The following is an 11,571-nucleotide window of genomic DNA, read 5'->3' as shown; positions in this document are numbered from 1 at the left end:
CCAGAAGCAAAATTCTAATCATACTTTGCAGTCTTTCTAAGTCTGCTATGATTTGCTGGGTTGGAAACACTGTCTAAGTTTGTATAAAAATTCTGTCTATCATCGTTGGATTTCCTTGGGAAGGAGAGGTCCCAAGAGGCTTGCCCCAGAAAATTTTCTGCGTTCTTGGTAAGCATTTCCAAAGAAGGAGTTCCTGGATTCCATTAGAATACTGGGTGGACACGACCTAAAATCATCTCCTGAACCTGACCGCAAGGAAACCTGGGAATTGTAGTTTTTCTTTCCAAATGCTATACCTGCCTCTGTGTAACTCTGTCCATCCTCACCCCAGGCTTTCTGTGACTTCTATCTTCATTCTGTCTTGAAGGCATTATGGACTCCCTTGAGTGCTCATGTTGCCTGTATCTGCCTCCAACACCTCTTTGAATTATCAGTGTTTTACAAACATCTTACTTCTCCACAGGACATGAGCTTTCTGAAGTTCTAGGATGTCAGTTTGATGAATAAAAAATAGTAGACTTTATTAAGTATTTCTGAATGGTTCAAACAATAAATCCCTATGTTTTTTCTAAGAGTCTTTCTGTGGGAAGTCCTTAGGATCTCTCAAATTAAAGATGATACATGGATGGATGGTCAAACTACAGAATAGTTTGAATATGTACAGAGGCCAGCTGGCATCTCATAGGGAGAGTGAGCAAGCTTATTCTCCCCAGAGAGTTCTTGATGAACAATCTCACTCGTACTAGTTCTTGTAACAGAGGGAGCCAAATGGGAGAGAGAGAGGACGACTCTGAGAAACCTCTCACTAGTCAGCAAAGGTCAGCCCACACCCTGCTGTGATGGACAGTTCACCTAGATGCCTGCACATGTAGCTCTATTTTGGTCAGGATTTAACTCTTTGCTGCAGAGGCTAGCTTCATTGGGCCAGCATTGTGGGATGTTTCTGCTTCATTGACAATCTTCATGGTCTGGCCTGATCACGTGGGAGAAAGGGATAGTAGAGGATTTTATAAATGCAATGGCCACCCTGGGTCTTTGCGTTTCACGTGGAATGTTCCCTTGGTTGAGACATGGGGTCACTGCATGTCCTCAGGTCCTGCAAGGGGTCGGCAAGTCACAACAACCAGAGCCAGAGGAGTACTACCCAAGCAAGAATAACTCCGACCTCTCACCCCCCACCCAGGCATGACCTCCTCCCTCCAGATGACAGAGCGAAGAAATGTGGAATTCTTATACCTTCTGGATCCTCCTGGGTGGTCTTGAAGACAAGATAGGAAGACAGGGAGGTAGAGAAGAGCAGGAATGTGGTACGAGCGTTGTATCCTGTGACATGGGACACACACATATCCAGCTTTCATACAAACTAAAACAGACTTCTACTATTTTCTTATTTTACAGACAGGCATAGAGAGTGGATCCTCTGCTGGGTTACTCTGGGGCTGTCTTTTGAGTGGAGACCTCTCTGTCTTGGCTTTCCTCTACTATTGACTCATGTTTGCTGAAGTAAACATCTCTACTCCAGAAGAGCAGGAAGCAGTGGCCCTTGTAGAGTCATGTAAGCTGCCCACTAGATAGGAACAACACTGTGACATGCATTCATGACCTTTGAGTGGAGTGAGCCACTCTCTTCCAAAGTTACCACTGGGCACCCCATGTGAGAATCCAATGCTATGCAATGATGCTCGGTTGCCAAAAGGGTACCAAATGGTAAATGGGTTGTATTAACATGAATCCTAATGACAAACACACTGCAGCGATAAGCACATTGTAGATACACAGAACAGTTAATATAGTCTGAACATAGATACAAAATAAGTTATACTTGCTTTGCTCTCCATCACAGTAGGAGTGTGGCAGAAAGTCACTGGGCCAGTGGCCATGGAGCAAGCCCAGGGAAAGACCACAGAGGAGGATGGAGGGTACTGAGCACAGAGATTTTTGCTGAGGACACCAGTCCCCGGAACTCTACAGAGAACAAGGTCTCAGCACTCTCACGATGGCCTTCTATGACTTAGCACACAGTACTGCTTGGTAACAGCCCGTGGCTGAATTTGGGATGCTTCAGGTTGATGGCTGGGAGGCTGAGTGGGAACAAACACAAACACCATCTAGCAGGCCAGCCCACTCTCCTGATGGCTTGGTTGTGGACTCCTGTGATGTTGAGAACACGAGGCCCAGGGCCAGAAGGCACAGTTTGCTTCTTCAAGGTGACAGATGGCCAGATTGATAGCCCACCAAATGCTGGTGAGCCCCACTCCCTTGCTTGGATGCTCTTGGAGGCCGCATGAGGGACTGTGTGTTTGAATTGTTCTGTGCTTTGTCACCAGGTAGCAACACTGGGGCCTTTTATCCATCACACAACAGGGAGAAATAGAGGGGTCTTAAGCCTTGGATTTAAATCTCTCCTCGTGACCTCCAGGAGTTTGGAAAGATCCCCTAAACTACTCTGAGTCTCTGGTTCAGGAATGGGAGTGATACATTCTTACCTAGTGCATTAGTGAAGCCCGCAGGGACCAACACATATAAAGTGCCTGACACTGTTCCTCTCACCCAGGAATGGCTTGGTGTGTGTAAAGAAACTGAGTATCCAGACATCTGAGGCTGGGGAAAAAGGACCTGATAAACCTATGAACTATGGCTGCCCTGTTCAAGAAGACCACAGGGCAGCTCCTGTCTGCTTTCCTAATAAGCTTTTCCTTTTCTCTCCCCATTCGGGTTCTTTGACACAAAGTGGCAGGCAGAGTTCGAGGTCCAAGTCTGCTGAGGAAGACAGAGTCCTAGGTTTTGAAAAATACAAAGAACACAGGCCAATGTCTCTTCTAGTCTGGGATGTAGTACCCTAAGGAGGTTTCTTGATGTGATTAATCTCTCCCAGATTCTCCTTTCCCTCACAGCTCCCAGCCCCTGAGTAAACTTCTAATTAGGAAGGCAAAGAGGAAAAATAAAAGCACAGAAAATGAAGCGAATTGTCTATTCCATGGAAAGCCTTTTCCATCTGCTCAGAACCTAAGCGGGAGGCACTGGGGGATAGGGTGGGCGGGCCATCTGTGGCCAGTTGATTGCCTCATGTCTCTGGGGGATGAGAGATGGAGTGTGGGAACACAGGCTTATACCCTAGGACATAGGAGGTAAAGCTGCCCTTCTACCAACCCTGGGAACTTGGAGAGGTATTCAAACAAGGAAGAACCCTTCTCATTTACAGTGTGACTGTCGAGTTGTGTGTGTGTGTGTGTGTGTGTGTGTGTGTGGTCATCATGCCCATCCTCTCTTCTAACACTGCCTGTCTGAAGTTACCTGTCTCTGTCACTCAGTTACTTTCCTCTTAGATGGAGGAAGGAGGTGGGCAGGCAGCTCGTTAGGCAGTTCATGCCCCTCCAGCTTGACTTTAATAAGGTGGTTGGCCAGGGCAAACTCCTCGTCATCCAACATGCCATCCTTGTCAATGTCAGCTAGCTTCCAGATCTTGCCCAGCACGCTGTTGGGTAACTTGGAGCGTACCATCTCCTTTTTGGCATTGGCACCTGTGATCTTGCCATCCACCGGGGACAGGGTGTAGAAGATCTCATCATACATAGGCTTGTCCCGGGCTACCACCCACTCAGCGTCATCAATGCCCTCCCCGGCCCCCTCTCCGTAGCCATGCCCAAAGGGGCCTTGCAGGGTTCCCTCAAATGCTCCACCCTTCACCATCTGGACAGGCCGCTGGGTCTCTTCCTGGCGCACCAGCACCATGAGCTGGGCAATGTCGTGTGCAAGCATGTCATCCACCACCTCCAGCAGCTTGCTCTTCAGGGGCTGGAATTTGCTGAAGTCCTGGGCCTGCAGCTGGTCCTGGGGAGAGAAAGAAAAAGGAGGAAGTTGGACACAATGGAAGGAGATACTGCGTCTCAGCGAAGGTGGTTCCCATTAACAACAGAATCCTTTCCCAATTATCTTTCTAGTGAAAGCACGTAGGCCAATGGTCTGTGAGGGGAGGAGAGCAAGGACCTGATGGGCTAAAGATGGGTCTTTTATGAAGGAGCAGAATAAGAGCAGGGGCTGGGGAACAAAGGGAACAAGGGCTGGTTTGCTTATTTACATCTCTTTAAATATTATTACATTGGTAACTCATTATTAAATAGGTAACCCATACATTTCTTCCACAGTTAGTTGTGGCTGTCAAATGATGAATCTTAAAGGTGGTGGCCCTCTGAGATGAAGTCTTGTGACTCTCCAGGAAAGCATTTGCTTGAAAAACACACAGTAAGGTGCTTCCAATACCTGCCTACCGGGCTCACTGTTCTTGGTGCCCTCAGAGGTAGAGAAGTCATACACTATTCATATTTAGTGAGAGGGTCAAAGTGATGCGATAGGAAAATTATAGAAACTAAAACCACACAAAAAAGGCCGAAGGTCATGCCCAGCCTTACAGTTCTCAATCAGGACACTCATACAAATTGCCTGGCAAGAAGTCTCAAAAGACTGGACCTCTGTCGAGAATTCTGACCTCATAGGCACAGGTGGGCATGTAGGCTTTATGAAACCTGTCCGCATAAAAGGAAAATGCTCCACTTTGAGAATCGAGAATCTTTGCAGTCTTGAAAGGCCCTCGGCCTAGAACATCCAATTTCTCCTTGCTTTTAGAGTGGTGGTTGTCAACCTTCCCAGTGTTGCAACCCTTTAAAACAGCAGCTCATGCTGTGGTGATCCCAACCATAAACTTATTTTCACTGCTACCCCATAACTGTGATTTTGCTATTGTTATGAATCTTAAGATAAATATCTGTGTTTCCTGATTGTCTTATGTGACCCCTGTGAAAGGGCTGTTTGACCCCCAAAAGGGTTGTAGCCTATAGGTTGAGAACTACTATTCTAGAAGGACACAGATGCCCGCTGCTGCCCTGGTTTGGCCACAGCAATGTCGTTATGTGGGGAAGAAGCTGTAAACAAGGAAGGGCACTGTTGAAAATTTAAAGACTATTCATAGCTACAACTCAAGGGCAAGTGCTGGCAGGCTACTTCTTAGCTCCTCTCTGGGGCTGGGCCAGGCAGAATGCTGTGGGAGAGCAGAGAAGGACTCTATGCTAAGGGCCTTGCACATAAGCTATTTCACTGGGTTCCCAGCACTTTGCAGCCTCTTGTTTATAGCGGACATGAAGGTTCTGTATGTATTTAGCCTCTATGGCACAATGGGTTCTTGCTTGGATACTGAGGATAGTTCCTGGCCTTTCTACTTGAGGCTTATGAGGATGCTTTGCTGGGAACATGCTAAGGCCTCAGCTGATTCTTGTATAAAAGGCAGAAGAAAATGCTTCCTCTGAGAACTACTATGGGAAAAGACCCCTCCCCCAACAAAAATCCCAAGTGGCAGTCTAGCGCTTGCAACATGGCCCAAAGTTGCTGTGTGCCACAAACTGTTCTCAAGGAGTTCAGAGGGAAACCTAAGTGCTTAAGAGTCTGTCCTGTTATCCTGGAGGTGTTGGAAGCATTAAACATGTGGCCTTCACTAGGTAAGGTCTTCAGTGTCATCAAACACACCCAGGCTCTTGGAGACACTGGGCTGTTTCTCTCTAGGCTTGGCTATGGCACTTGCTGTGAGTGATCGTGTCTAATGCTACCTCCTTGCCTTCTGACTTCTGCTTCCCCCAGGAACCCTGTCAGGCTCTTCATTCTCTGGCAGCTAGCTAATGTGACACTGTCTCCCAACTGTAGGGCCCCTGACCCTCATTACCTGCATCCTCTTCAGGTTGGGGAAGTCTCCGGGAGAGATCTGGTGCTCTCGTTCAATCCGGCCATAAATCTCAGCCAGGTTGTTCACCAGCTCTTTCTTTTTGGTGTCCTTCCCAAACACCGAGGGCATCTCCTTCTTCAGGGAGCTGATGATATAGGCATGGACCTGACAAAGAGAGGCAGATGGCAGCCCCAACAGGAACTAGAACTGGCCCTTCTAGTCCCACTTCCTGCCCCTGCTTCTGAGACCATTCCTCATAGCACTGGGCTAGTATGGTGAGAATATCAGGAGGGAAGGTCACGGTGGTGGGGGTGGAATGCTGCCATTGCTGCTGCTACAGACACTGATGTCAATGGTACCCACTGAATGTATATGGTACAATCCATTCCTCTTTATCCTCCATTACCGTGTTCGGTTCACAGATGTAGATGACAGCACAGAGAAACTATAAAAGCATAGCCCTCCTAGGGATCATGGAGGTGGTGACGGAGCTGAGCTCCAACCCAGCCATCTAACCCAGAGCCAGCCGCACAACCTCTCACACTCTCCTATCTAAAGGACCTCGCTTCTTGCAACCTTTGAACTCGCATTTACCTGTGGCAGCCTTACCTTGGCCAGCCGGGCTCTCTTGATGAGGTCATTGAGCTTTCTAAGAGCAGCATTACGGGGTAGACTCTGAATGTCTTTGAATAAGTCTTGCTCTTCAGCTTCAAAGAGCTTCCGGTTGTCAGGAATGAGGAGAGGGTGAGACCAGAAGGAGCCAATGTAGACCCGGATCACCTCTGGTGTGTTCACAATCTTCCCCAGGGACCACATGAGGGCCCCATATACACGCATCAGCTGCTGGGTCTCAATCTGGTCAGCTTTGTTCAGCACTACTCGCATCTTGTCCTCGTGGTTCTTGAGGGCCTTGATGACTTCCGAGAACTCATCAGAGATGTCCAGCTTGTGGGCATCAAAGAGCAAGATAATGCGGTCCACCCGCTCAGCAAACCATTCGAGGACAGCAGCAAAATCATACCCTGTGGCAGAGTGACAGTTAGCAGGAAGGGCTTTGTGGCATGGAAGTATAGTGAAGGGTCTGATGTAAGATAACACAATCTTGGAAATTATCTCTGGGTTCAGATCCTGGATCCTCTCATTTAACTGATCATGAGCAAATTGCTCTCTCTTTCTCTCTCTCTCTTCCTCTGTGTGTGTGTGTGTTTGCAGGAGTAAGCATCAAACCCAGGGTCTCATGCCTGCTAGCCAATTGCTCTCCCATTGAGCTAGGGCTTCCTAGAATTTTCCGTCTATAAGGTGGTCATCAGGAAGCATATGGCTAGTAGGGTGAGGAAGATGTTCAATAGATGCTGGATTCTACTATAAGCATTGCTACTCCCACAAAGGGTAGCCGTGGCCACTATCCATTATCTTACTTTCTAAAGTTAGGGGTCAGGGCTCCTGCTAGGAAAAGAACTCTGGACACTATTTTCGCGCTGATATTTTAAGATTGGGTCTTGCTATCTTGCCTTGGACTTCCTTTATAGGCCAGGTTAGCTTTGAACTTGTGATCCTCCTGCCTCCAAGATGCTAAGGTTCCTGGTGTGCATCATCAAGACCAGTTTGCATACCTGTTTTGAATTTGAAAAAAGACTCAGGAATCCTGGACGAGGTACAAGCAACAAAACAGAAGATGAGTTAGTGGTGCAGGTTCAGGCCACACCCATGCCTGGTTGGGAAGAAGTCTGAGTTCTCCTAGAGCTCCAACGCTCACTTCCTTCCTCAGCTTCTGCAGCCCCAAATTCCCAACTCCTGTTCTGTGCAGGAGTCCTTCCTGAGGATGTGAGTAGGCCCTGGCAGCCACACCTCCTTATCCAGCACTGAGTTACTTCAAACCTGGCTGGTTCCAGGAACTCTAGAGCTCCCGTTCCCCTCAGTGCCAAACAATTTCAGATCTGGGAGAGGGAGAAGGTGTTGTGGTTTCGGTACGCAGTGGACTCCAAAAGACTCATAGTGGGGGCCTGATTGCTAGCTGGTGGACATTGGGGAAGTGAATGGATCATGAAGGCTCTGGGTTAACTCCTTGGTGGGTTCACAGTACCGAGGGCATTTTATTCAGAGATAGTTGAAAACCGGGAGGCAAAGGCTATGTGGAGGAATGGGTCACTGAGGTGGGTGGTTGGAGGGGCAACCTTGGAAAACTGACTTTCATTCTGAGCTCTTCTTTCTCATTTTCTGCTTTCTGTCCCTAAAATGTTAGCAATGTTATTCTGCTATGCTCGCATACCTTGATGTTCTGTTCTTACCAAAGCCCGGAAACAGTGAAGCCAGGAGACCATGGACCTGACCTCCTTTCCTTTCAAGTCATTAGTCTTACATGCTTGTTACAGTGATGAAAAGTCAACCAGAGAGGGAGAGGCTGTCCCAATGGTCTGTATTCACTGACACAGCAGGACATGGCCTCTCAGCCTCTTCCACAAGACATGGGACAATGCAGGAGGAAGAGCGGGAAAGAGGTCATGTGACTGGTGTAAGGGCCACCAGTACTTGATGGGAGTGGTGGTTTCAGGGTTTCCCACTCTGCCTCAGAGCAGGGCATTCAGACTCTTATACTCCTCTCCCTTGGCACAGCTCTGGCATTAAGACAGGAGTGTTCCCTTGACCAGCGATCCTGGTTCCCAGCAGCACAAGTGTCACATGGGGATATGACACAGAGACCCAAAGCCTTTTGTCATCTTTAAGTAAGAACAAAGCCATTAAGAAAAGGCCACATGTTTCTCCCATGCCTAAGAAAGTGAGACAAGAGCCCGGGTAAGGTCATTTAGCAGCTGCTTTGGGACGTGAGTCAGACTTTGCAAGCTCTGACTTAGCCAGAGTCTCCCAAAAAGTTTAAAAAACAGGAGGCTGAAACCTATTACTCAAGTGTGATCCAGGAGGTTTGGGTAGACATTTCTGTCATTTTAATGTGTATGTGTGTGTAGGCATGTGCACATCTGTTCTCAGGACTGGGGTGCCTAAGGCCAATCTTGGGAGGTCGTTTTTCAGGAGCTATCCTCCATGCTTTTTTTTTTTTTTTGCTTTGATACAGATTATCTCACTGGCCTGGAACTCACCAAATGGGCTATGCAGGCTGCCTAGAAAGCCCCAGGAATCCTCCTGTCTCAGCTTCCCCAGTCCTGAGATTACAAATAGAAGAGGACACACTTGCTTCTACGGCCAGTTTTTTATTAGGTGGGTTGTGGGACTCAAACTCAGATCCTCACGTTTGTATGACAAGTACTTTACCAACTAAGCTGTTGTCTCCCTAACAATAAGGGGTATCTCTTTCCCTCATACAATTAAGGAACTCTCTGCACAGCCCCCATGAACAGAGTCACTTTACCCCTTTCTCCATCTCCCCTGCACCCAGGGCACACATGGCAGGTACTCCATCAGCATATGCTGCACGCAGTTGACCTAGAAACCTGTTCTACCTTTTACATCCAGGAAACACTGAACAAGTCACCTCTCAACCTTTAGTTTTCCAGTCTCTAAACTAGGAGCCACCAATGCCTTGATCACAGGCTTACGAAGGTCAAATCTATGAAGAGCAGGTAGCACTGCTTACTTATGACCTTGGCCAAATGCCCAGCCCCTTTAGAAAGAACTCCTCAGGTATGTTCCCACAGGATGGAACTTGCTCTGCATGTCTGTCTGTCTAGGATCACTAGCCTCAGTGGGTTCCCCTGTAGTTTTCTGCTCAGTTATTAAGTTGATATGCTGGGCAATAGATTCCCCTTGCTTATCCTTGGTCTCTGCTCCCAGGATGGATGGTCTGTGAATTTCTTTTCTTGGTTTACAATTCTCTGCCTCCAGGGCCAGAGGTGTGAGGGTGGGAGTACAGGGAGATGGAGGTGAGACACAAGGACGCCTTATGTACCTAGGGGAAGAGGATGCCTGGAGGCTGCAGCCTTTGATGCCCTAGGCATGTCTACAGGAAGCCTCCTCGGATCTGCTGACAAGCAGATGGCTTCCAGGAACCTTTCCTATGATGTCATAAGCACAGAGAATTCCTATTAATCCTCTTACTTTTGCAAATTCTGCAAGCTCTGGCAAGCTGGTATCAAATGACAAGCAGCAAGGATCCTCTCTGAGGTGTGTGGTTGGGAAGACAGTGAGACTGAATCCAGCCCTGACTCTGTGAGCTCCTCTGAGGCTTACCTTCCTAGCTCCTGACTATTCCAGGGCTCCTGGCTTCTCCAGGGCCTGTGCGATCATTGCTTCTATAGCCTGGACTTATGTGTATGCCCAGAAATAAAGGCATGGGAAAGGCAAAGACTGGGCATAGTCAGGGAGGAGCACAGGGCTAGCTTTCCCACTTGCTTTTGAATAGCCTTCTGCAAGTCTGAACTCATTTTTTATTAAATTTTTATTTTTTTATATTAATTACCATTTATTTACTTTGTAACTTGGCTGTAAACATGTGGATGGTTACAACTGGCTGAATGCAGAGCCCATGACGTAGCCATAAAAAGCAGACCTGATGTTAGGAGGAGGAGAGAGCTCAGTCTAGAGACTGCTCTAGTGCAAGATATGCACAGCATGCCCATGATATGCCCCGTTAGCTCAGGAATGGCTTTGGGACCCTCGGTAGCTACTCCTGAATACATGCGAGAGCCCCTTGTCTCTGAATTGTAGATCAGTGGGTGGAGAGACAGAATACAGAAATGGTCCTTCCTGGAATGTCTGCTGGCACGGAGGGATCCAGGGGATAGGCTCCAGGCCAGAGTCTGGGAAGCCTGTGGGGATCTGCAGCCCCGCCCCCGGGCTCCAGGGGCTGAGGGGAAAGCATTTCTAATTAATGCCAGTCAGGAGGAAATCAATGAGACAAACTCAGTCAGTGCTTCCCTCAGTGTCTGACATTCTTCGCATTTTCAGTTCCAAACTGACCCCAGTGGATCCTTACAGCTCCCCATCACCAAGAGTGAACAGGGGTGTGCACATTTTACACAAGAGGGAGTGGAGACACAGAGAAGTTAAGGGCATTACTCAGCAAACAGCCAGGCCAGGTGCCGGCAAATGCAGGCCCAGAGCCCAGATCTACACTCTCTTCTTAGTTCTTAGCCCTGGGTGAGTGAGCCTGCGGCTTGAAGCCAAGCACTTCCTTGCAGTGGCCATATAGCATACCCTCTGAAAATCTGTTAGATTAGAGAGATGTTTACAAGCTGCTCTGCATTGGCACTCGAGCACCCACACAAGCGTGGGTTTACTAGCTTGTCATCAGAGGGACCTCAGGAGCCCCTAAGTGCTCAGGAGTAGGCTGTAAGGATTGGTGCAGATCACCTAAGTCTCAAGAGAAAACTTGGAGATGAGAAGTTTGTCCTCATTCCTCCCCCCACCCCCATCTTCCATAACAGGTTATGGTAATGTGCTGAAAGCTGAGGCCTGGGACTCAGGAGACCAGGGCTCCTGTTCCAATAGTGTCACCTGTTCTGAGTTCTGAGCCTGCTGAGCACTTGGACCAGGGCCTTCCATCTGTGTGCCATCTGAGAGAGCATGAAGCCTTGAAATGACTTTCCCAGTGTGGAATTTGTTGGGGGGAGTTGGGGGAGTGGATTCAGTCTGAGATACATTCGGGAAACGTGCCGTGCCTTCCGAGTGAGAAGGTATGAAGCCTTCCGGCGCCCTCTGAATTCCCCTGTTACTACAGCATCCGTGCTCCTTCCCAGTAATGAATGAGGGCCAGCCATATCCTGCCCCTTCCAGGAACAGCTTTCTGCCTGCCTTTCCTGCTCACTCCCCTGCCTTTTTCCAGAGTTGAGTGCTACCTAAAACTCCGTGGACTTAGCTTCTTTAGAGACATACACCACTGACACCCCTCCCATCCCCCCAGCCTGAAG

General features: G+C 48.4%; 1 protein-coding gene across 4 annotated transcripts in view; it reads right to left on the bottom strand.

The window, feature by feature from the left end:
• Nucleotides 1-1,698: 1,698 nt before the first annotated feature.
• Nucleotides 1,699-11,571, bottom strand: part of Ehd3 (EH domain containing 3) — a 40,428-nt gene continuing 30,555 nt past the window's right edge. For all 4 annotated transcript variants that reach the window (XM_055627474.1, XM_055627465.1, XM_055627489.1 and 1 more), the window contains exons 4-6: nt 6,320-6,732; nt 5,711-5,875; nt 1,699-3,831 (exon numbers count right to left, since the gene is read on the bottom strand). In XM_055627474.1, the coding sequence (XP_055483449.1) occupies nt 3,304-3,831; nt 5,711-5,875; nt 6,320-6,732 (1,106 nt within the window). In that variant the 3' untranslated portion in view covers nt 1,699-3,303. The remainder of the gene's footprint in view (nt 3,832-5,710; nt 5,876-6,319; nt 6,733-11,571) is intronic.

The sequence above is a fragment of the Psammomys obesus genome, unplaced genomic scaffold (assembly GCF_907164565.1).
Source record: "Psammomys obesus unplaced genomic scaffold, mPsaObe1.curated_primary_1811, whole genome shotgun sequence".
NCBI classification, from domain to species: domain Eukaryota; kingdom Metazoa; phylum Chordata; class Mammalia; order Rodentia; family Muridae; genus Psammomys; species Psammomys obesus.
The sequence above is the reverse complement of the archived record's forward strand: the minus strand, read 5'-3'. Positions and strand labels throughout refer to the sequence as shown.